General features: G+C 44.7%; 1 protein-coding gene across 3 annotated transcripts; it reads right to left on the bottom strand.

Annotated features, from left to right (window-relative positions):
- Positions 1 to 5,467: 5,467 nt before the first annotated feature.
- On the bottom strand, positions 5,468 to 22,538 carry ELOA (elongin A). Of its 3 annotated transcripts, XR_002830559.1 has the most exons (12): positions 22,347 to 22,514; positions 16,709 to 16,765; positions 15,524 to 15,630; positions 13,472 to 14,657; positions 13,010 to 13,124; positions 11,857 to 12,012; positions 11,649 to 11,746; positions 10,657 to 10,837; positions 10,233 to 10,344; positions 8,388 to 8,569; positions 7,148 to 7,450; positions 5,468 to 6,324 (listed from the first exon to the last, which is right to left on the bottom strand). XR_002830559.1 is itself a non-coding variant. In XM_006094049.2 (11 exons), exons 1-11 carry the CDS (start codon positions 22,497 to 22,499, stop codon positions 7,389 to 7,391), a joined length of 2,409 nt encoding a protein of 802 aa, XP_006094111.1. In that variant the 5' UTR covers positions 22,500 to 22,538; the 3' UTR covers positions 7,057 to 7,388. The 3 variants fall into 3 exon arrangements, 2 of the variants coding, with proteins under 2 accessions (XP_006094111.1, XP_023614084.1); XM_006094049.2 differs by lacking the exon at positions 5,468 to 6,324 and having other exon boundaries at positions 7,057 to 7,450; positions 22,347 to 22,538; XM_023758316.1 differs by lacking the exons at positions 5,468 to 6,324; positions 16,709 to 16,765 and having other exon boundaries at positions 7,057 to 7,450; positions 22,347 to 22,511.
- Between the last annotated feature and the right edge of the window lie 3,728 nt (positions 22,539 to 26,266).

The raw sequence follows: 26,266 nt of genomic DNA, 5'->3' as shown, positions 1-26,266 counted from the left end.
AAAGAATCATTGATCAGCTACCTCTTGCACGTCCACACTGGGGATCGAGCCCACAACCAGGTATGTACCCTGGTTCATAGATTGACGCTCAACCACTGAACCATGCTGGCTGTAACAAATTACTTCCAAATTTAATGGCTTAAAACATCTCTCTCACAATTTCTGGCTTAGTTGGGTGGTTCTGGCTCTGCTCTCTCATGAGCCTGAAGTCTTCTGAGACTTTGACCGGGGCTGGAGAATCCACTTCCAGGATGTGCACCCACATGGCTGGCGTTGGAGCAGGCTCTTGGCAAGAGACCTCAGTTCCTTGCTAAATGAACCTCTCCTTGGGACTGCTTGCGTGTCCTCAGGACATGGCGGCTGGCTTTCAGCAGAGCAAGGGACACAAGAGAGAGCAAGGTAGAAGCCACAATGTCTTTTATGGCCTAGCCTTAGAAGTCACGTCCTGGCGATTCTGCAGTATCCCATGGTCCCACAGGTCAGCCATATTCAAGGTGTGAGGGAACCACCGAAGGGTGTGGACACCAGGAGGTAGAACTCACCAGAGGCCACCTTAGAGGTGGCTACCACTCTACCATACATGTTAAGTGACTACTAAAAATGCCTTCCTTCTCATGTTTATTTGGTAATTTGACTGAGGATTCAATTCTCTACGAATTTTGAAGAGATTTCTCTGTTTTCTTCTAGCTTTGAGAAGTATGATGTTATTCTGATTCCTGGTTCTTTGTCTGGGTTTCCCCTCAGTTCCTTTCTAGAAGCTTTTAAGACCTTCTCTTGGTAACCTCGTATTCTGACATGTGAGGATGTTTGTGGCTCAACTGTCATTTTGTGGCAGATACCTAATGGACCCTTCCAGTTTAGAAACTCTAGTGACAGAACGTGGGCATACAGGTTAGGACATCTGCTTGCATGTGCACGAGGCCCCTTGCAGGGAAATATTTAGGGATATGACGAGAAGGGGGCGGGGCTAGGGTCCTGCTCTCCCCCGTTCTCCACTGTCTTCTAGTACAGAGTTCCATGAGACTCAGAAATTTGAATGTGGCCTTCCAGCTCATTGTGAAGGTTTATTTGTCAAGGTAGCAGAATAGGCAGTATTTTATTTCGCATTTTATTAGCTCCATTTATAATTGTTAAGTATGCTTCCTTTTGTACTCTCGACCCAGTCCCACAAATATTAGGAATGGCCTGCTGGGCAAGTTGCTTAGCTTCTCTAAACTTCAGATTTGTTGTACATAAATGGGAATAAAATTACCTACTTTGAAGGGTTTTATTATGAGGGTAACATGAGATAATGCATGAAAAATGTTTGGGTTGATGGGAAAAGGTTAAATAGTTGTCTATCGCTATTGCCGAGCAAGCCTTCCAACTCAGCGCCCCCGTCTGGTTGGATGGGAAACAGCAATTACTTAGAAGGCTGAATTTGGAAAAAACTGCACGTAGCTGATTTGGGAATCAGCCTTAGCCTCTGTTGTTCGGCCTGCTGCTTCGTTTGCACTCCTATATTTGTCTGAAAACAAATGGGAATCTCACTGACTTCTGGGACTAGTCTGGGGCAGGTGGGAAGAGCTTCCATTTTTTTTTCTTTCTCCTACTTCCAGGCTCCATCTGCAAACATTTCCTTACTCAGGAACTGAATTTGGCCCTGGCAGGTGTGGCTCAACTTGTTGGGGGAGGGAGGGGATGTGCAGGAGGCAGCTGATCAATGTTTCTCTCTCTTCCTCTCTCTCTCTAAAATCAATAAAAACTTTTTTATTTTTAAAGAACTTAATATGGCCCTAGACAGTTTGGCTCAGTGGATAGAGCGTTGGCCTGTGGACCAAAGGGTCCCAGGTTTAATTTTGGTCAAGGGCACATACCTTGGTTGCAGGCTCCTCCCAGGCTCGGGCCCTGGTCAGGGCTCATGCAGGAGGCAACCAATTGATGTGTTTCTCTCACATTGATGTTTCTCTTTCCCTCTCTTCTACACTCCCTAAAAACCAATGGGAAAAATATCCTCAGATGAGGATTAACAAAAAATAAATGATTTCTTTAATAAAAACACCAAAAAACTGAATTTGTATCCATTTTGCCATATTGCTTATCTCGATGAGGCTAAAACACTTTTGAGGCAAACTGAAGAATATAGTAATGATAATAGCTAGTATGCAAATGGTACTGATAATGTGTCAAGCACTGTCCAAAGGGCTTTATGTATACGTGTATTTTTTTTTTAATATATTTTTATCTCCATTTTATAGATGAGAAAACCAGGGCCCAGGAAGGCTAAGTAACTTGCCAGAGGTGCCTCCTGCACATCTCCTACTGGGGATGTGCCCGCAACCAACGTACATGCCCTTGACCGGAATCAAACCCGGGACCTTTCAGTCCGCAGGCCGACGCTCTATCCACTGAGCCAAACCGGTTTCGGCTATACGTGTATTTTTTAATCTTTACAACTACAAGTGTCATATTATCTCCATTTTATAGATGAGAAAACCAGGGCCCAGGAAGGCTAAGTAACTTGCCAGAGGTTACACAGCTGGTTAATAGTGGAACTAGGATTTGAACACAGGCAGTAGGCCTCCAGAGTCTGTGTTCTTACCACACTGAGCCTTCTCTAAATATTTATTAATATTGAGGCCCAGCCCAGTGTGGCTCAGTGGTTGAGCATCGGCCCATGAATCAGGTCACTGTTGAATTCCCAATCAGGGCACGTGTCTGGGTTTCAGGCTTGGTCCCCAGTAAGTGGTGTGCAGGAGGCAGCTGATCAGTGATTCTCTCTCATCATTGATGTTTCTTTCTCTCCCTCTCCCTGAAATCAATAAAAACAAATTTAAAAAATATATTAATTGAGTACTTACTGTGTGCCAAATTGAGACTCTGGAACTCAGGCTCTTAACCACCATGTTGTATTTGGGTTACCTTGGACAAGTCTTTTTCCTCAGAACTTCAGTTATAACGATCCTATATAATAAAAGGCTAATATGCAAATCGACCAAACAGTGGAACGACGGGTGGCTATGACGCACACTGGCCACTAAGGGGCAGACACTCAATGCAGTCCACAGGGGGAGCACCACTCAGCCAGAAGCCGGGCTCACAGCTGGTGAGCGCAGCTGTGGTGGCAGGAGCCTCTCCTATCTCCGCGGCAGCACTAAGGATGTCCAACTGACAGCTTAGGCCCGCTCCCCGCAGGGACATCCCCCAAGGGCTCCCAGACTGCGAGAGGGCGCAGGCTGGGCTGAGGGACTCCACCTCCCAGTGCATGAATTTCATGCACCGGGCTTCTAATCCTTTAATAAATGCCCATTCCATGTTGGCTACTTCACCTAATTCATCACCAACATCGTGGCTAGCATGTCCTGAGCTCTTTTTATGTGCCAGGCACGTTTCTAAGCACTTTTCGTGTTTTACTCATTAGATCATTGTATGATAGCTCTGCAAGGTTCATCCACAGAGAGGTTAAGTGACTTGCTCAAGGGCTCACATCTAGGAATTGTGGGATTCAAGATTGGGTAGCCTTGTGGATTATCCAGCACACTGTGGTTGCCTTTGGAGTCTTTGGTGCTCTTAGCAAATCAGTTCTGTGTCCAGGCACATGGATGAACTGTACTTTCCTGTCCCCTTGAATTTAGCTGCAGCCAATGAATGATATAGGATGGAAATGATGGGTCACTTCTGGACATAGCTTAGGGGCCAACCTGAAACTGTTTGAGAAACACAGGTATAGATAGCTATATACAATTTTGATGACCTGAACTTTCCTCATACTCAAAGTTTTTAAAAATAATACAGTAGGCATCACAGAAAGAGAAGTCTGTGGACCTATGAAGACAAACTGTCTATGTCACCATTTAGCCAATAACCAGGGAGAGACTCAAGTGGATGTGGAACGCTAGTGGAGAAGCCCTGTGAAGGGAGCATCTGTCAAGGTGATTAGCCAGATGCTAACAAGGATTCTTCTGGGCATCAGTTACGTGCAGCAGACAAAAAAAACCATTCTTAGAAATGATCAAGGCCTGGCCTGGGCATCTTTTGCATTGGAGTCAGCCTTGCTGCAGAAGCCTTACATTGGGTATGTTTGTCTGATTATGAGATAGTTAAATGTGACTGAGAATGTGTGCTTGGGGATCAGGCCAACACACAGCATCACTGCTCCCTGATTGTGTGACCCTGGGCACGTTCCTAATTTCTCTGTGCTTCAGTTTTCTCATTTTCAAAATGGGGCCATGACCACTTACCTTGTGGGATCATTGTGATAACGGAGACAATGTATACGAGACAGAGAGCTGCTTGGCACATAGTAGGTGCATAACCAGCAGGCCAGTTACTCTTACCTGAGTGCCAGACTTGATTGTGTCAGTCTAGTCCAGGGTCTAATACAGGTCCAACATCTCAGCAAATGATGAATTAATAAGGGACTAAGGGCTAACTTACAAACTCTGGATAAAGTCATCCATCAGATACCATGTTCCACAATTAACTTCAATGCATATTAATTTCTAATAGTGAGAATTAGATCCAACAAAGAATTGGAGAAAGTAAGTCTAGACTACATATACACCCAAAATGCCTTCTTTAGGAAAGAAGCGGTAGTAAAACTGTGTTGTTGTGAGATGTAGGTTTAAGGTAAGATCCAACCCACTGGATGTATGCAGGGGCTGAAACCAAGCCCTTGACTCCATTAGCAACTGCTGAAACTCCAGCAGCTCGGCCCATTCTCATGCGAATGGCAGGTTCTCATTAATTCCTTGTTGGCATGATCTGTCCACTTTAGTGTTATGTTCTCATTAGGAAGCCAGTGTAGGACTGAGACCTACCTGTGTCTTTCACACCCACAAGAAATGACTGAAAGGTGGAGGGGCATTCTTTGCAGTCAGAGAATCTGAATTTAAAATCCTTTCCTTTGCTACTTCCTAGCTATGCGGCTTTAACTGTGCTATTTCATGGTCTGAACCTCAGCTTCAACTATAATGGGATTAATAGCTTAGTCTAGGGCTCCAAGTGTAACAAAGGACAGTGCCTGGTCCCCACCAGGTGTTCCTTTTTATCTGAGTCCCTCCCTTTGCTTACAGGGCTCTCCCCCCTTTCCCAGTCTGCTATGCTACAAAAATCCAACCCCCCTTTATCCAGCCCAGGGATTAAGATCTCTGCCTCACAGCCCAGGAACCAGACCTTTTGTGACCAACTTCCATTCTTTGACACAATAAGGGAGAAAGACCAACAGTATATGGGATTTTTTGTTCGTTTTTTTATTTAGACATGGAATTTTTCTTTCATTTCATATAACTTATCTAATTAAAATATTCATCTTGGTAGTTACCACAAAAAAGTAACATAGAAAATTATATTTACATTTTGGGACCAAAATACAAATGAAGAGCAGGATGACACCTTGCTCCTTCCCCGCCCGCCTCCCAGAAAGAAAGAGAAAGCCCTAAAGAAACTGCTCATTAGATCAACGATCACAAAGGGTTAATTTGTAATTTGCTGATTTGTATGTAGTGTAGCACAGAAAAAAAAAATTGCACACGTTTTCACAAATGAGACCAAAAGTTTGACGTCATCCTATGTCTGTTTAGCAGCCATTTCAAGCACCCAGGTGAGGAGGTCATTTAGAAATTGGGTTTCTCCTCTTCCTTCATTCCTGGTTTCACCAAGTCACATTCCTGATGCAAACATGCTTGGAAGGGGAGGAGGAAAGTCCTGCTCTATGCAAACAGGGGTGATCAAAAATCTTTATGGTAGTGATGTTGGGATGAAAATGTGTGTGTTTTTTTCCCTCCCTGTCTAAAGACTCCTAATAAAGGAAATTAAATCATACACAACTGAATCTGAAATGTGAAAAACTGGTCTCAATGACAAAGACTTGAACACACAGCTAAGAGATTTAAGGTGGACACCTCGAGGAAGCTATTCTAGGCACCTGACCCAGATGTTCATTTGGTTTTAGGTAAGAGGCTTCCTAAGATTTGGGGATAGGGATGGAATGGTAATACAATCAATCAAGAGAAATAAAATCCATTCAGAGAAATAATGTTTTACCCAGTTAAAAAACAGCAAATTAAAACAGAGCAATACTTATGTCACATCACAACAGGCACCTGCACAGCAATGCACTGATCTTGCTCCTAAGTAAACTCAAAAGGGAGGCCCTCCCTTCCCAAACCAGCTGGATGCCCCTGTGGTTCTCTCCCATCCTGATGCTATAGCTTGGACACTTTTGCTAAGTTGGCCCTTCGCTCCAAATTCTGGCTTACACACTCGGAAAGTAGAGAGAGCTTCAGCTGCAAAGTTCTCTACAAAACAGCAAATTGTTGTGCTCTTTCAGTCACATGATCTTACCTTTTAAAGAAAGCGAAAACAAAATCAATTTCCAACATAGCATTACAACTTTTAAAACCATTCACTTCTAATAGTAATTCATAGAGATTGAGATTAAAGTGCTGGCTCTTAAAATTCTGACGCTGTATCTGGGGGTGGGGGGCCCTACCGAAAGCCCTGCCATGTATTTGTGTTTTTCTCCCATGCTAGTGGGAGAAGGAAAAACAGGGAAGGAAAAAAAAACCCCTAAAGTTTTGAATCAGACACTGGAAATTGTAAAAATGCTGGGATTCTGTGCAAATCGCTCTCCCAAGGGTCTGTGTCATCTAGTGAGCCTCAAAAATGAAAAATAAAAATAATCTGGAACTGCAAAATAGGATGGGGGAAAAGACTCTAGACCTTTACAAATAGCCTCCCTTAATAAATACTATTTAATGAATAATAAAGAGTTGTACCTGCAGAGGAACTCAAAGCAACACTGAGCAGGGTCTGAGGTGAGGGGTCTAACCTGGATGCTCCTGTCTGCTTGCTGAGACGCCTCTAGGACAGGCAGCCAGGACCCACCCCTCACCCTACGTGGAGCGGGCACCACAGGCTCTGGGGATGCCCAGTCCGCCCTCTGTACCAGAGTCCATTCAGGAGAGCTGAACTGGGACAGGGGAATGGCTTTCATTAGGCCTTTAACTTTAATAAAGGACCTGAACATAAAGGCTAAGTATGTGGTAGAGGACAAAAACCAAAGAAAACCTGGGGGTAATATAAATACAATCTGGGGCAATATTTATTAATTAAAACTATCTTATAGTTTACAAAGAAGCTAAATAACAACAGAAGTATAATTGACCTTAAAATGCTCAGTGAGACTGAGGCTTCACATCTTCTTCAGAGTTCTGAAGTGTTCTCAGGCAGGAGGCAGTGGCGCGGCACAGGCTCACAGATGCGACACCGGCGGACTGTGCAGGACTCGGAGACCAACGCTGCCACAAAGCAGAAGACTCGGGTCTCCTTTGGAAGTTCCATTCCCCAACCCCCACTGTCCTTGTCTTCCTCACCCCCAAATTCCATCTCCAAGGCAAGTCCTCAGTTTATCGTCGGGAGAATCTGTTCTTGAAAGCTTTAATTGTCTTAGCCATCATGGGGGCAATTTCTGTGGAAAGAGAAATAAGGCCATTGTTTCAGATCCGTGGCAGTTTAGACATACAACACCAGCGGTTTACCATCAGCCAAAGTCTCGCCACTCTTGGTTCTGCACCACCAGGAAAATGGATGCGAGTAGTAGCTGTTGGCTAACATCACAACAGAAGCAGCAGCACAGAGCTACCACCTGCTGAGCACCTGCCAGACCTGAAACAATCACTATTTCTAACAACCTCACCAAGACTCAGACACTGGCTAACCTGCCCCCGTAAGTGGCAGAACTAATTCTATCCGGACTGTAAAGGCCATGGTGAGCCATAATTTAACTTTGTCTCATAACACCGAAACCAGCAAAAAGCACTCCCTTCCCACCCGTCTGCCCAGTGTAGCAACAGGCCTAACACGAGCTAAATGCAAATACCGCCTCAGGACTGATAAATCTGCGCTCAGTCAAAGCTTAAGCCAGGATTCCTACTCTCCCATGGGCTCTGAAGACAGAATAATGCTTTTAAGTTAGGACACCTCCTTAGAATACTGGGCATTGTCTATGGTAATCAAGTTAATAAAATACAAACAGACCCAACTAGATATAAAAAATAAATACTTGGAAGCTGGGGTTTTAAGGTTGTAAAAACCTCAATAAGATGAACTGTCATGTAGCTGTCAATAATGGTTATGAACCTGTTATTGCCTGGAGAACGTTTTACATTTAGATTTTAAAAAAAAGGGCAGAGTGTGAAAATGAACATTCATTATGATCATTATTTGAAAGATACACGTGCATTATGAACAAAGCGGGGGAAAAGAGGCCCTGACATGTAGACCAGCTATGTGCAAGGCATCATACATATGCTACATCCAGCACAAAAAATGATGCAGGGTAATGACATTAAAGGGGTTCAAACACTAGTTTTGAAATATCTGAGCAGAAACCCCAAGTCACTCACTCTTCACAGTCGGTTTCCTAGGATCATAGCAAACAGTGCTGCTGACCACAGGCGCCAAGTGGGCACTGCTGGTGCTGGGGCCGTCGTAGGCGGGCTCTTCCGGGCTGGCGGTAAAGCTATTGCTGTTGCCACTGTTGGAGGGAGCTTGGCTGCTTCCTATGGGGTAGGGGGCTGGCTTAATCCTGCAACACAGAACAAAGCTGGTTAGTCATGAGCATGAGAAATCCACCCTCAGCACCAACACCTTGAAGCTGGCTGGCCTTTCTGAGGAAGACTCAGTTTCCTGGCTTTGACCACTGCCTCCTGCCTGAGAACACTTCAGAACTCTGAAGATGTGAAGCCTCAGTTTCACTGAGCATTTTAAGGTCAATTATACTTTTGTTGTTATTTAGCTTCTTTGTAAACTGTAAGATAGTTTTAATTAATAAATATGGCCCCAGATTGTACTTATATTACCCCCAGGGTTTTCTAGAAGTAGCTCTGAGATGACAGCGTCAGCCCTTCAGAAGGAATGATAGCCTCAACTAACTTTTCACTGTTTAGGTGTAAATCTGCAGGGCAAGGGCAGAAGCAGGGTGCTCTGTGGGGAGGCTGTTACACAAATCCAGGCAAGAACTGATGGTCCCAGACACAGCTAACAGCCATGGAGGTGGTGAGGGTCAGATTATGGGCATCTTTAGAAGGCAGGGCTGGTGGTATTTGTGCTGGATCAGATATGGGCGTAAGAGAAGTCAAGGACAATCTGAGTAGTGGTGTGAGAAACAGGAAGGATGGAGTTGCCATTTGCCCAGATGGGAAAACCAAGAGAGGATCAGGTTTAGAGGTAAAAATTAAAAGTTCAGCCAGGCCAGTGTGGCTCAGTGGTTGAGCATTGACCTATGAACCAAGTCATGGTTCAATTCCCAGTCAGGGCACATGCCCGGGTTGTGGGCTCGATCCCCAGTGGAGGGCGTGCAGGAGGTAGCCAATGATTCTCTCTCATCATTGATGTTTCTATCTCTCCCTCTCCCCTCCTCTCTAAAATCTATATATATAAAAGCCTAAGCAACCGGCCGGCTGTTCGACCATCTGACCGGTAGCTATGATGCGCACTGACCACCAGGGGGCAGACGCTCAATGCAGGAGCTGCTGAGCTGCGGTGACTTGGCAGTAGCGGTTCTTGGGTGACGCACCCCAGAACCAGAGAGGGGGGAGCCCGATTCCTCATGGGGCCGTGCGATTCCACCTTTGGCTGTGGGTTATGTTGTTGCTGGGGCACTGTTGGCCCCAAATCTGGTTTACTGCCGAGCTGACCAGTGACCACAGACACCCTTCGAGCCACTGCACCTTGGGCATCCAGGGAAGGACCGCAGAAGATTGGCTCTAGGGCATATCCGGCTGTCTAGCCGAGTCCCACCCCGCCGGCCACCGGCTAATTAATTTCCTTTTAATGTGCACGAATCCGTACTTATATTACCCCCAGGTTTTCTGGAATGAACTTTCCATAATTGATCTGTTTCTTCAATTAATACCTAAAACCAGAACCAGGACATCATTTATATGCAAGCACTAGTATTAAATAAGTTAGTCATACATTAAACACCATTTTTGCTTAAATGGGGGAAGGGAAAGCATAAGTGTTTCCAGAAGCCAGGCCCCGTTCTCTACTTAACCTTGACCTCTCTGAGAGTCAGCAATAATTATCCAGCCTGCACTGCAGTCAAGGAAGCTGGGGCTCCAGAACCCACTCTGCACTGCCATGCTTTCCCTCCAAAATGAATTGCCTGGGCTGCCTTCTCAGGGTGAGTGAAAGCTCATGGACCCTCTTCCCTGAGCTTGCAGAAACCAGAGCAGTAGAGATGGTACCTGATTTTCTCGGGCACAGCTGCTCCTCCTGTTCCAAACTTCTCCTGCCTCCTTCGAACATCACGAGGTGGTTTGGCTACAGAGTGGACAAAGGCCATCTTTGCCTGTCGGCCTGTGGAGAAATACGAAGATTAATACCTGCCTCTGGAACAGAGATGCTACTGTTATTTCAATGATCTACACTATTGCCAGATAAAAGCTTATCAAGTGCCCCCAAAGCTGAGGGTTCACCAAGCCTGAAAAACGCTTTGTAGGGTAGCATAAGCAGTGGTAGAAAAGCCCCCTCTGCCCCACTTGTGCAAATACAAGAGATTTAGGGGCCAGAGGCCCTACATCAGCGGGGCCTACCAAGACCCTGCTGCAGACCAGAGCACAGGGCTCACTATTTTGCCAGGCCCCGTCCTGCCGGTCCTTCCCTGCCTACCTTTGGGCTTATTGGCATGTGCAGATCGGATATTCTTTGTCAATAATTGTAGCCGCTGCTCTCGGGCATCCTGAAGCCTCAAGTACATCTCCCGCCATGACTCATACTCTTCTGGCCTTTCTTCCTTAAAGTCTCGGTGACAATGAACTTTCCATAATTGATCTGTTTCTTCAATTAATACCTAAAACCAGAACCAGGACGTCATTTATATGCAAGCACTCTTATGTATCTCTTTTCCACCTTTAATCACCTAGGTTTCCTAATGATTTTTTGGTCTACATAGAAATATATTAAAATACCATGGTTCTAGAAAAAAATCAAATCACGAAATTAAAGTTAAATGTGATGCACCATACTAGCTGCTTTTGGGGGGATTGTGTGGCTAGGAAATAAGACAACACAACATTGGTTTAAGATCATTCTTTTCCTTTATAAACATCAATGAAGGGTCAACCAGAATGAAGTCAAATCCAGGCATTTTCCAAGTGCTATACTGAACTGTATTGGCGAGGGGCCATCTAAGGAGGATATGTCAGGATTCAATCAGATAAGTGTTTCCCAGCATTAGGAAAAGGATATCTGGATCGATCTCAATGTGCCTAGGACACACCCAGCCCCTTGTGCTCTTTAAAAAATTCACCAGACACCTGAGTGTCAACACAAAGCTCTATCCCCGGCCTGGATCGCAGGGGTGGTGCTGCCAGAATTCTCCCTTTGCCTCTGTAACCAGGTAAGCTCAAAGGAGGTGTGGGAAGTGCTTTCCTGCTCCCTTTGAATCCCACCTAAGATTCTAGCCCAAGAGGCCCACTTAAGATGCCAGAGACAGATGCTAAAAATATTTTTGTTTAAAGGTCCACTGGCAAAACAAACACGCCCAGAACAGTGATCCAACCTGTGGGCTACCCTTCAGCTGCAGCCAATTCAGAGACAATGCTATTTTTGGACACACAAGCCAGAAAACTGCCCTCTTCCCACCCAAACAGGATACTCACATGATTGTATTCCTCTATGCGATACAGCTGATCAGGCGTGCACCTCTCCAAAACGGGTTCAAGAACAGAATACGGGACGCCTCCCACTTCAAAGATTGCTGCAGAGAATCAAAGGTGAAAGCGCTGAGTAGTAGCCAAGCCACCCAGTGATACTGCCCTAGCGAGCGCCACAACGTGCTTGAGAGCTAGAGAGAAGCATGTGACTTACAATCAATGTTGTTTTTAAGTACCCGGATGCACTGCTGGTGCAAGGTCATCATTTTGGGGAGATAGGCACACTTGGAACCAGAGTACACCTGCATCTTAGAATTCATTCTCCGTCCAGTGAATCCAACTTCCTCCTCCTCCTGGGAAGAAGAGTGTGCTGTAACACAAGAAACACAGAACATAAGTTACAAAGGCTCTAAGCCAGCCATGGGCAAACTACGGCCCTCGGGCCAGATCCGGCCCGTTTGAAATGAATAAAACTTAAAAAAAAAAGACCGTACCCTTTTATGTAATGATGTTTACTTTGAATTTATATTAGTTCACACAAACACTCCATCCATGCTTTTGTTCCGGCCCTCTGGTCCAGTTTAAGAACCCATTGTGGCCCTCGAGTCAAAAAGTATGCCCACCCCTGCTTTAAGCTATCGAGTGAAAACCCTCCTTCCCACCCCATTCCTCAGCCTCCCTTCCCTTTCTCAGAGGCAACCAATGTCACCAGATTCTTGTGTCCTTCCAGAGTCTATGCAAAAGTAAGCAAATATGAATTGTGTTCCTTTTTAACCGATTAGTAACATGCTCACTACTATCATCGTTTTTCTCATTTACCACATTTTAGAAATCATTCCATGTCAGTACATAGACTTTCCACATTTTTAAAAAGATTTTTAAATTGGCAGTTTGACTCAGTGGACACAGCGTCGGCCTGTGGACTGAAGGGTCCCAGGTTCGATTCCCGTCAAGGACACATGCCTGGATTGTGGGCTCAATCCCCAGAAGGGGGGGTGCAGGAGACAGCTGATCAATGATTCTCTCTCATCATTGATGTTTCTATCTCCCTCTCCCTTCCTCTCTGAAATCAATAAAAAAAAGAAAAAGAAAAAAACATGGTAGCTAAGAGCTTTATCAGCTTTTAATCCACTACACAGCCCTAAGAAACAGAAACCATTATTATTCTCATCTATAGAATATGAAACTGAAGTCCAAGGAAATTAAGTTACTACACAAGTTCATGTAACTTGTAGAAGGCAGAGATGGATTCAAACTCAAGACATCAAACTCCAGAGCCTGTTCAATTAAGAAACTCACCAAAATCTGATGACAGATCATGATTTTTAAAATCTTTCTTCCATTTAAAAAAAGATACAGAAAATTACCTTTTCGCTTTGGTTGGAAGGAGGATATCAATTCGAGGGAAGGAAGTGGCCGGTAATTGGCCTGTATCACAGGTAATGGGATGTCTGGCAACACTGGCAGGACATCGATGGGGACCTGCAGAGCAGAGACCAGTGACTGGAGTGCCCTTTTCTACAGGCACAGCTTCCCTTCCTCCTGTCCATACCCAACAGAGTGGGCCAGGCAGTACCAGGCTGGAGGAGGGCAACAGGCATGTCTGACACCTACGTCAGGAAATACAGACAGATGGGCCCAGCACCCAGGGCACCTCAGCAAACACTTTTCTTGGGTATTCTCCACCCTGGCAGGTAGAGGCCTGGAGGAAACTGAAATTCAACCAGCCATACAAAAGCCAGCCACGCAAAGAGCAGCAGGGTGGGTCCTGGGAGCTCTGCAGAGCCAGATGCTCTGAACGGGAAGCACCAAGGGGCTGAAGGGGTTACCTTTCTCGGCTTGGCTGCATCGGCTCCAGCTGCCTGATGCTTCTCTGACTTGTTTTCGTTCACCTTAGGCGATTTCTGAACTGTGTCCGAGCTTTTACTAGTGCTTTTCGAATCATTTTTTTTAAGTGCTTTTTCTCCAGCGGTCGCAGTTGAGGTTTTCACAATCTTTTTCTTTTTCTTCCGGGGCTGGTCATAGCTGAGATATGACTCAAAAGACATGGTGGGCTGCTCAAATTCATCATCCATATCCGTCTCCTCAACTCTAGGGAGGGAGCCCGCTGACTTTCTATCTGAATGAGTTTTCACTTTCCCTTCTTGAGTCTTTAGGTTGTTAGAAACCTTCTCTTTTGCTTTGGGCAGCAGGTCTCCGGCCCCCTTTCCTCTGTCTAAGCTGTCTAGACTTTGCTTGTTTTTGTCTGATTTAGTTTTCTCTGAGTCTTTGTGCTTTTGCTTTTTACGATGGTTGTCTGAAGCAGTCTCCAAGGGGGATGAAAACTTCTTGGAGTTGCCCTCTCTGTCCTTCTCTTTCTTGATACCACTAGAGGGCGCTTTCTCCTTTGTGCCATCCCCTGAGAGGGGCCTCCGGTTTTCCTCTTTGGCGATGGCCTTGTGGGATTTCTCTCTGCTCAAAGGCGACTTCTCATCTCCCCTGGCATCCACTGGACGTTTTTCTTTATGGGATGATTTGTGCTCCTTGTTCTGACTCACAACCCCTTTCCCCCGGGGCTCACCCAGGTGTCTTTCCTGGCTGGCCCCGAGTCTGTCCTGAAAGGCATTACTGTGGCCCTTTCCAGGCTTCTGGTGTGGAACAAAGGGCTCATGGTCCTCATCTGGGGACCTGTAATGGTCCACGGACATCTGATGAGGACTGCTGGATGACGGAGGGGACTGCACATGGCCGTAATCGGAAGATTCATGATCTGAAGAGTAAACTGGTGAAACCCTGTGGCCCCTCTTTCGCTCATCTCGTCTCTCCTGACTGTGAGACACTTTGTGAGGTCTTTCGAACTCTGAGAGTTTTCTGTGTTTTTTCTGTCTGTGATCAGGACTATATGGTTGGCTACTGGAGGCTTTCCAGTTTTCTTGATAGTCCCCCTCTATCTCCTCCTCCTCCTTCTGAAGAACATCCCTGGGGCGCTTTCGGGAATCATTCTTCTCAAAGTCCTGTTCATCAGGGTCAGTGTTTCTAAATAGAAGAATATACAGATAAAGCAGTTATAAATCTCAGTGTTATCCTTGTTCAGAGGACACAGTCACGGACCCTGAACTCACAAAAGAGCCACAGAGAAGGCAAGCGTTAGAAAGAAGGTCTTGGGAAGAAAGTAAATGTGTTCTGCTCAAAGACACTTAACAAAGTTTTAAAACTGGGAACTTATGCCCTGGGCGGCATGCTCAGTGGTTAGAACATTGGCCCATGCACTGAAGAGTCTTGGGTTCGATTCTTGGTCAAGGGCATGTACCTGGGTTGCCGGTTTGATCCCCGACCATAGTCGGGGCTCATGTGGGAGGCAACCAATCGATCTCTCCCACACCAATGTCTCTGCCTCTCTCTCCCCTGCCCCACCCTCTAAAAAAAAAAAAGCAATGGGAAAAATATCCTTCTGTGAGGATTAACAAACAAACTAAAAACACAAAACCTGGGAACTCAAATATTTAATAAATGGAAAATGATGAGTTTAACTATAGGACACAAAGACCAAATATCTTATAGGCATGAAAATGCTTAATACAGGGAAATATTTGTTACATAAAAACAAAGGGGCTGTTATATATAGTTTGTTCACAACTACATAAAAAGCCTTTTAAGAAAACATTAGAAACATCAAAATGTTAATAATATTTATCTTTGGATGGTAGACTTAAGAAATTTCGATTTTTATTTCTATTTTTAAATACTCTTTAATACTATAATCGTGGATTATTTTAATATTTGAGGCAAAATATTTTAAATAAGAAGGCAGAGAGGAATAATAGACAATCATTTCTGTCTGTAAACATGCCAAATGCCAGCTTTAACCATGAAACTGAACAGACCTAGCGTAATGTTCTTACCGCTCCACAGGAACCAGCTTCTTCCACTGGGCCACGAGGTCCCTGGCAAAGCTTCCCACGTGCTCGTGTTTTCGTAAGCTATTTACCGTCTTCCCAACACCTGTCTCCTGCAAATTGAACACATGAATTTTTAGAGTTGTGGAAATAGGCTCACGATTTTCAAAGAAATCAGGCCTCTTGCTTTTTAACAAACTAATAACTTCCTTCTTAAAATGTATCTAGCAAGCCTCAGTACAAAATTAGTTTGTTTCTATACCCCAAACCTCTGACACACAGTAGCAAACAAGGCATATCAGATCAGAAGAGGAGATACTGAATTAAAACACTTATACAATAACCAGTGATTCTGGCAGGTGCCAGACACTGAGCTAACAGCTTTGCATACAGTATCCCAGTCAATCCTCACAGTAACAACTCTGTGAGACAGGAATCTACCCAATTTTACATAGAACAGGCTAAAGTCACAGAACTTGGATTTGAACCCAGGACTAGTTGATGACAAAGCCAACATTCTTTCAATTTTTAGAAAAATATTTTTGAGATAAAATTCATGTAACATAAAATCCACCATTTTAACCATTTTAAAGTGTATAGCTCAGTGGTTTACAGAATATTTACAATACTTTGCAGCCACCACCACTGTCTAATTCTAGAACATTTGTCACCCTAGAAAGAAACCCTGCTGCTCCCCATCGCCCCCACCCCCTGGCAACCACTAACCTACTTTCTGCCTATGACAGTGATGGCGAACCTTTTGAGCTCGGTGTGTCAGCATTTTGAAAAACCCTAACTTAACTCTGGTGCCATGTCACATATAGAAATTTTTTGTTATTTGCAGCCATAGTAAAACAAAGACTTATATTTTTGATATTTATTTTATATATTTAAATGCCATTTAACAAAGAAAAATCAACCAAAAAAATGAGTTCGCGTGTCACCTCTGACACATGAACTTGTGAGGTGTCATAGGTTCGCCATCACTGGCCTATGACCTGCCTATTCTGGACATTTCATATACATGGAATCATACAATACATGACCTTGTGTTTCCTTTCCTTCACTTCCAAAGCCCATGCTCTCTGTCTTACGGTACAATCTCTCCCATTAGGAAGGGGATAGGATATAGTTTTGTTTTATTTTTAGGGTGGATATAGTTTTATATATCTGAAGTTATACAGTTCTTACCACAAGAATGTCTACTGTTATAGGCAAGGCGGAGAGCTTCTTCAAATATTTTAATAGCTATAGAGAGAATAAAATAAACATTAATTCCTATAAACATAAACATTCACTGGAACAAATAAGAATAATATCTGACAGTTAAATACTTACTCAGTCTAAGTATTATACAGTAACAAGTATGGTTATTATCCCAATTTTACAAGTGTGAAAACAGGCTCAGAAAAGGTAAGTTACTTGCCCTAGGATGCAAGTAGGGCGAGATTCATTCAGGTCTGTGGCTTAGATTCCCGGCTTTTTTTTTTTTTTAAATACATTTTATTGATTTTTTTTACAGAGAGGAAGGAAGAGCAATAGAGTTAGAAACATCGATGAGAGAGAAACATGGATCAGCTGCCTCCTGCACACCCCCTACTGGGGATGTGCCCACAACCAAGGTACATGCCCTTGGCCGGAATCGAACCCAGGACCCTTCAGTCTGCAGGCCGATGCTCTGTCCACTGAGCCAAACCGGTTAGGGCTAGATTCCCGGCTTTTAACCACTGTGCTACACCAACAGGAAATGAGACTTAAAGAGAATCAAACCTACCAACTCTAAGAAAAGTTATCAACTATCATTTTGAGAGAATTTCTAAGAAAGGTACTGATCTTAGGGAAATTACCCATGGACTTGGCACAGAGGAAAAGAAAAAGGAGAAGTCTCCATAAGAAAAGGGTATCATGTTTCCAGGCAGAGTCAGCAGTGTTTAACAGAACTGTTTTTTGGAAACAATGGGAAGGCAAGACCAATTTCAAGTTGCCAGAATTAGAGCATTGCCATTAACGGTAAACACACAATGTCTGGGTATATTAGAAAAGTGATCTGGGTTTGGTCACATTTCCTGTCCCTAAAGCTAGGTCAAAATCAGGACAGCACTGCTGTTAAGACAGTTCCAGAGTCAGAGACAGGCTTGTTTTTCCCTGACACCTCCTTGCCAGGCGATCTTGTACAAGTCAGTAACCTCTCTGCACCTCATTTACTCCATCTGCAAAATAGGAACTGGATCCTGTTTCTACCTCACAAGTGTGAGGATTCACAGAAACAACCATGAGTAGTCCTTAGCCATCGAGTCCTATAAAGCTCAATAAATGTTTATAATTAATCATTTCATTCATCAAGGAACAGATCTTTATTTATTTTTTTGTTTTGTTAATCCTCACCCAAGGATATTTTTTCCATTCATTTCTAGAGAGGGGTAGAGACAGAGAAACATCAATGTGAGAGACATACATCAACTGAGGGCTGCAACCGAGGTACATATCCTTGAGTAGAATCGAACCTATAACCCTACAGTCTGAGGGCCAACACTCTAACCCAGCCGTGGGCAAATTACGGCCCTTGGGCCGGATCCGGCCTGTTTGAAATGAATAAAACTAAAAAAAAAAAGACCGTACCCTTTTATGTAATGATGTTTACTTTGAATTTATATTAGTTCACACAAACACTCCATCCATGCTTTTGTTCCGGCCCTCCGGTCCAGTTTGCCCACCCCTGCTCTAACCACTGAGCAAACCGGCCAGGGCTCAAACAGACCTTTACATGCCTACCCTTGATCCTCAACCAGATAGTCCCCAGCCAATTCAAAGTTCTACTTGCTCCATTTCCACCAGAAGTCATGTATGTACATGTAAACACACTACCATTCAAGAAGTTGCAAGTTACAACTAGTTCAAAAGAGAGAATTGTGACTAACCTTTACATTTACATATTAGAGAACACGATCTGTTCTTTTTCCATGTGTAGCCCAGGACATATAAGTATGTCACAAGCTATAGGTGGAGTAGCAAGTATGTTTTTCTGGTCACTCTACTTCAATAATTACTGAATATGGTCACTAGGCAGAGCAACTGGATCACAAGTAATAACACTGTGTGACCAGGAACAAATGAGAAGCAAGTGGTGGATCTAGGGAGTTTCACCTTCATAGTTGAGTAAAATTATACTCCACTTCAAATCTGGCTTTGTGTTCTGAAGTGAACATTAAGAAGATGAAAAACTTCCAATATCCAACTTAGGAAAAAGTTTATGTGTATTTCTTGCCATCAAAGCTATGGGTACAAAGATTAATGACAATTCCTCTCCTTAAAGGAACACTGAGAATCACTGAAAAGGTTAGAAATAGGTTGTCTCCCCTAATACCATTCCCGGGAAGGTATTTATATGCTAACTTCTGTGTGTCGATGACTATGTTAAGTTCTTACATGTGTCACCTCATTTATTTCATCTTCATTAACCACCTCTATAAAGTGGATATTATTCTCCCCATTTTATAGATATGGAGACTGAGCTCAGTGAGGCTAGGTAACTTACCTAATGAGCTAGTAATCAAGTATACCTACCACAGTATGTGCTACAAAGCCAGAAGAAACATCCAAAACAATACTGTCCTTAGGAAACAGAGCTGTAGTTTACCCCAAAGCAAAAAGCTCCTCCTTATAGTATCATATTGTCAGACAGTTTAGAGTCCACAGCGTAAAGGTCGCCCTGGGGACAAAGGATCCTCAGGAGCTCTAGGAAGCCAATGTTAAGGATGGGTCAGAAGTCACTGAGAGGTGTTCCGTCTCAAAGCCTAGCACTAACTGGAGGAGCAGATGCTACCTTCCTGGTTTGCTTTGGGTTCGTAAGGGCGACTTAAGAGGAGACAAAGGTAAAGCCCTGGAGATTTTCAAAACGATTTAGCCCCATAAGTGAGAGGAAAGGGACTTCAGAGCCCTCTATTTTCAATGAGGTTCGAGAAAAAACACACAAAGCAGTAACAAGGTAAAAGCACTTTGGGCATCCTCAGGTAGATGGAAACTTGTTATTAAGCCAAAAGACCATTGTAGAGTTTGCAAGAACTGATAACAGGTCACTGAGAAATGTCAAACATTTGCACAGTACAGTGGGGCCTTGACTTACAAGTTTAATTCGTTCGGAGACCGAGCTCGTTAAGGAGCTCGTTAACTCAAATTACTCTGTCAACTCAATGCAAAAAATCGCGGAGAGACAGCTGGGATCTCAAAAAACTGTTAGTCGGGACACTCGTAAGTCAAGGCCCCACTGTACATGCTTAGGAATTCAGCTGTCCTCTGCACACGCCTTCGAATCCAAAGAGCAGAAGATGTTCATAAGGTTGACTCCTTAGTCTCCACTTGCCATCAAACTGTGTTCTGGGTAGTTTCACATTCAAAATGTAACAATGGACAGGTAACTTTACCAGCCATAAAAATTATTTCCCGTAACATAGTAGCGATCAAGTGATCCTGGTCTCTGCCTGACACCTTTGCACCAAGTAAACCTTGACCATAGATGGACTTAAAAGTGAAAATAGTTAAACACCAATATTAATACCAGAAAATCCACAAACATATGCATGGAATCCACCCTTTGGCTAATAATGGTTTGAAATCAGGATTTAGTTGCAATTCGGTACTGCTATATAATCATCTTGCAATTTCAAGAACAACCTGTGGGAGCTTGTTGGGTTAACAGAAGGTTGAGGAAAAGGCCATTGTGCCAGCTTGCAGTTTCCCCCCTGCAGTTAGCTCACTTCTGAACGCTAGCTAATGTGCCCTTTGCAAAAATGATCTCCCAACATTTTCTCATCTTCTTTTAATTTTTAAAAATTGATCTTAGAGAGATGGAGGGGGAAAGGGGAAGAGAGGGAGAAGGAGACACACAGAGAGAAACATCCATGTGAGAGAAACAACCTCATATCCACAGGTTGCCTCCCACATACAACCCAACTAGGGATCAAACAGCAACCTAAGTATGTGCCCTGATCAGGAATTGAACCTGTCACCTTCTGGTGTATAGGACAACCAACTGAGCCAAACTGGCCAGGGCTTTTCTCGTCTTCTTAATGTTCACTTCAGAACACAAAGCCAGAAGTTCAGGGTGATTTCCTATCTGGGAAGAGAAAGCCCAAATACTGGCAATAATCTCTAATAGTTCAAATAGGATGAGAAGTCAAACCTTTCCCTAATTTGGAATTTCGTTCACATCTACTACTAGAAAAGCTACTTCAAAATTTAAATTCTAGTGGAAGAATGACTATAGACACTACCTGGTGCATATTTTTAACCTGATAGATCAAAATTAGGGTTGGGAGATGGATTTACATAATATTGCTTTAGGTTTTAAAGATCAGTCACAAACCTACAGAGTTTAGGAAAACAAACTGGTACTAAAAAATAATGAACATTAGAAGTCCAAAAAGGGTTATTATAAAAAGAAACTTGTAAAGATGCCTGGCCACTAAGTACTGAAGCCACAATAGAAAATAACACAATAATAAGCATTTACATTTTCACAGATTTAAAACTAAAATGGCTTCCTAAATAAGTGGATCTTTGAGCTAGGTATGAATTCGAAGAGTTAAAAAGTGGCCTGATGGTGAGATGCTGTATGCAGCCTTTACAAATGGAGAAAAACCCCTCGTCTATGACAAGCTGGGAGCAAGGTGAAGAGAAAGGGCCCCTTCAAAAAAATGGTGAAGGGTGGTGATTAGTATCTACTGGGCACTTCCCATGAACCTGGCACTTCTGCCTTTTAGTCTATCTTAGGAAGCAGCAGGTGAGGAAGCAGGCTGAGCAAAGGATGTTCCCACCGTCCGTGGCTGGTAAACGGGCTAGAACCAGAATCTCACCACCCCTTCATCTCCCCCGCCTTCTCAACAGGCACTCTGGGGCTGAGACCCAACTCTCAGAACTGCACACTCGCTAGAATGCCGACAGAGAATGTCAAACCGAGGTCTTTTCATCCGTGTGTTTAAATTTAAAAAATTCTAACACCCACCTCTCCCAGACACGGATAAGATGGATAACAGAAAGTCGGAGAGGGAGATGAATGCATTTAACTTAGAAAAGCTTAAAAAATAAAACAAAATTAGCTGAATACAATTAAAAATGGTTGCCCATCACTCGCTGCAAAACGAGAAACGTTAGCTCTTACCTTTCTATGAAGTGAGGCCAGCAGGAAATCTACCCTCAACTTCTAACCTTTTTCTTTTTCCAATCACAACCTAAGTTTTTAGGCTCTGTACAGATAGGAGACGTGAGGTTTATTTTGCTTCGTTTTTTAAGGGATTTACTCGGAAAGTGAAAAGGTCCAAGTTCTGGTATCAAAACGTCTCTTGGAGACGCAGGACCACACGCCAAGCCTAGACTCCTCGTTCGCAGGCAGACTCACCTCCTCCTCCCAACAAACATCAGAGACGAGAAACCTTCGCAGGGAGGGACGGGACGGGACCGGGCGGGCAGGAGTGAACTCCGGGCGAGCGCTCCCGACAGGAAACAGCTGGCCCGGGACGCCCGGAGGCTCGGGAGCCCGCGGACACGCGGTGCCCGCACGGTGCGCGCCTCCGCCGCCGCCGGCGCCCCGGCCCGGCCCGGAGGTAGGGAGGCCCGGCCGCCGAGACCCGCCGCCTGACGTGCGGGTGTCTCCGCGTGGGCCGCGGCCAAGGGCCGGAACTTCCCGACTCCGGGCTGCGAGCGCGGCGGGGCCTGGCTCCGGGTCCGAGCCCCACGGCCCCGGCTGACCTGGAGGGGCCGCGCTCGGGCCCACGACCGTTACGGGGCCGCGTCCGCTCAACGCCCGCCCGCTCCACGCCACCCACTCGCTCACCTTCTTCGGGTCCGGGTTCGCGGCCAGCCGCGCCTGCAGCTTCTCCACAACTTGGAGCGCCGACTCCGCCGCCATCGCTGTCACTGGCGCGGCCTCCTCGCCGGAACTGGGCTCGCGTCGCGTCCTCGGGCCGCAGCTCCGCCCTCCGTGCATCCCCGGCGGAGACGGAAGCGCTACTGCCCCTTCCGGGCCTCGGCGAGCGGGGGAGGCGCGGGGCGCGGGGAGCTGGGCGGCCGCAGGCCCCGCCCCAGGCCCCGCGGGCCGGTCCCCAGTGCGCGCTCCACGGCCGCGCGCACCGAGAGCTGGGCAGCTGGGGCCGGCGCGCCGTCTCCATGTCGGCGGTTCGGGCACCCCGCTCCAGCTCGCGGTGCACAGAGCCACGGCCTGGCAGGCGTGCCTGGTGCCTGGTTACGGCGGAATGAGTCCACAGCCCCAGACTCTGGTTTTATTAATCCTAATCCTAATCCGGGGTGGGGGGCTGTGAGCCACGCCCCGCCGCGCGGGGATTAACGATTGCGACCACCCTAGGCTGAGTGCTACCTTAATTTCACCTTCAATACAACACGATGAAACTTGAGTTATATCATCCCCACTTTTCCAATGAGGACACGGAGACCTAACAGGAAAGAGGTGAAGCTGGGATTTGAATCTAAATAGTCTAGGTCCACTGTGAACACACATCTCTGAATAGGTCGAGGAATTGAGGCCCAGAGAGAAAGGGATTTGTGAAAAGTCAAACAGCTTAGTTACCTGAGGTAATAGCCTGTGTCTCCATTTCCTCCCAAACCCTGTCTGGTACATAGGCACCAAATAATGAATGAATGAATGAATGAATGAATGGGGTTGTGAATCAGACCAACCCAAGACACCATCCTTGAGGGCACTTACTCTTATCCTAACACTAAATTTTATTGTTACTGTTATTAATACTAAAAAGAACTAAACAGTTGAAAACAGACTTGAAATACCAACATTGAGGGGTGGGGGGATGTGGAAGAGGGCAAAGGGGGCTACATGGGGACAGAAAAGCCTACTCTGGGCACAGTGCAGTGTGCAGATGTTTTATTGAAACCTGTAGGGTTTTGTTAACCAATGTCACCCCAATAAATTCAACTAAAAAAATACCAGCAATGATCACATCTTATTTGATTAGATAAGGTCAGATCCTAGTCAGATCTCCAGCTGTAACTTGGGAATGTACCTGGCCTCTCACTCAATGCGGGAAAGCAGACTTCTAGTTCCTTAATCTGGAAAAGGAAACTTAGTATGTTTCATCAAATGCACTTTCATACACTCACTATGCTGAGAAGCCCTCCCATCTGTGCTCTCGCCCTCTGCTTAGTGCTTCTGACTCTGAAATTGACCCTTTGCAAGGTGTAGATAAATTATCAATTTATTTTTCTGTCTTATCACTGGGCTATTTGCTTATCAAATGCAGTGACTGACCTAACATTAAATCTCTGCTGCTGGCACAATTCAGTTGAGATCATCAGTCTTGGATACGTCCATCCAAGATTAATGACCGCTCACTGGTGCTGTAAGACTCAATCATGGGGTGTAATGGAAAAGGCATCAAATTGGGTGTGAGGGAGCAGATTGTAGTCCCTAGAGTCTTGCTCCTTCACACAAAAAATACTTTTACATTTTAAATCCCCCCCCCATGTTGAGAATGTAGCATTTATGCAATGGAAAATGAGCAGATTCTTGAAGCAGAATTGCTGACTAACTGACTGGGCATATACTTGGGAAGCTGTGGAACATTTTGCGCATGGTACCCAGGGAGATCTCAACCACCAAAATGAAAAGAAACAATTCATGCTGCTAGGGGCTTCTGGAGAGGGTCCACTGTATCTGTCAGCCTGAGTTAGGCTTAACTGCAAAGAACTCCAACTTCTCTGATCAGTTAATATGTCTGTCTTTCTGATTAAAAAGACAATTTTAACCACTTCTTAAAATGGTACTTTGTATGTGTTCATTAGGGGATTACCCCTATAATCCTTAGTTTACACAAGGGTGTTCAATGCCTAGGTCAGAGGCTGTTTTGTCCATCTTGGATCAACACCTAGCACATAGATGACATTCTGTGATGGTTTGTTGAAAACTGAACTAATTATTACATTTCAGGCTAGCCCAGAGTATTATCTGAAAACCTGAGGACTCCCTAGCTCTTTTGCCAGCACTATATAGGGCCCCTGCGAGAGGAATTAAAAGACCCATCTCATTCAGCTGGGAAGGCATGTTCGAGGCTACACTAGAGGGGGAAGATGGGCAGGAAGCTCTTACCTTCCGCTATACACACTTCTGAGTGTCTGCAACAAATATGGGCTACTTATTTTAATGTTGGAGAAGAGCAATCCCAGGTTGGCTGGTGCTAGCGTCATTTAAAAAACTGAGATAATTGAGAAAAACAAAGCCACCAACCACCTTGTCCTCAACAGAAAACGGAGCCCTCACCTTTCACAACACTATCAGGTGAGATTCTGTGGGCTGGACACCATGTTGAGTGAGGAATACTGGTGGGTGGAGGGCTTCCCTGTGGGCCTCGCCTGGTCTGGCTCTGCCACTCCTCTATCTTACCAAGTAGGCTGCATCGGAGATTGGTTGGATGATGGGTATAAAGGACACAGGGTTGGGGAATCAGTAACAACCTGAGCTCCAACACCCACTTCTACCAGTGCTAACCGTGGCTCCAGGTCGTTAAATTCGCTGACATTGTTTCCTCCTACTTTACAGACTTCTTGCGAGGCTTATTCATGTCATATTAATTTACTAGCATTCAGTAGGTGCTTGTGTGTGTTTTTAAGTAGCAGTTATCAGGGAAGATTCATTGCCTTGGTAAAGGGAATCTTGTGTTCTGCTGTGAGGAGACTATGGAACCTCCATCTGAGCAGTTTGTTCTGCACAGCTGTAGCCACTGTTCGCTCAATGGGCTCATTTTTCTGAATTGACTGTACTCATCTTTGTTTCACATCCTTCAAACATGTGCAGTGGTTATTTACTCAGGGATGGCATCTTTCTGGGTCTGCCTTCCTTAAATATAGTTATACAAGTGGAGACTGCCAGCTCCAGGGAAATGGTCTGAGGTTCAAAATCCACATCTTTCACAGACTGCCTCGAAGTTGGATGAAATCCCCACTAACAATTTAAGGATATCTATCAGGCCTAGAAATCCTCTGAGGTCCTTTATCTAAAGAGGGCAGATAGCAGCATTCTACAATGCCCATGGAGAAGCAGCCCCTGAAGAATCTCTTACCAGGAAAAATGCTATCATAAAAATCAGAGAATAGTAATACTTTGATACTTTTATATCGTGAATTTATATAAACTGTATCCAGGTAATAACCTAAATCAGCAGTGGCATGCTGGTATGCCGCAAGCAAGACTTTTTAAACATGCAATACTTTTTAAACATGCAATTTAGTCAGGGGCACTAACCTTTTTTCTCTTAGATCAGCAGTTCTCAACCTGTGGGTCGCTCGACCCCCAATCGAACGACCCTTTCACAGGGGTCACCTAAGACCAGGGGTCCTCAAACTATGGCCCGAGGGACAGTGAACTGGCCCCGTTTAAAAACTTTGAGGACCCCTGCCTAAGAACATCGGAAAACACATATATAATTACATATTGTTTTTGTGATTAATCACTATGCTTTAATTATGTTCAATTTGTTACAATGAAATTGGGGGTCACCACAACACGAAGAACTGTATTAAAGGCTCGCGGCATTAGGAAGGTTGAGAACCACTGTCTTAGATTGTCAAATAAAATCATGACAATAGCCATCCAGTGTGAATGAATCAAAATTATACCTATTTTTTTGTCAGATTAGCAAAAAATGTATTTTTTGGTGTGCCACATAATTTAATTTTTTTAAAATATGTTTTTATTAAATGTTAGAGACAGAGGAAGGGAGAGGGAGA

Source organism: Myotis lucifugus, unplaced genomic scaffold (assembly GCF_000147115.1).
Source record: "Myotis lucifugus unplaced genomic scaffold, Myoluc2.0 scaffold_128, whole genome shotgun sequence".
NCBI classification, from domain to species: domain Eukaryota; kingdom Metazoa; phylum Chordata; class Mammalia; order Chiroptera; family Vespertilionidae; genus Myotis; species Myotis lucifugus.
The sequence above is the reverse complement of the archived record's forward strand: the minus strand, read 5'-3'. Positions and strand labels throughout refer to the sequence as shown.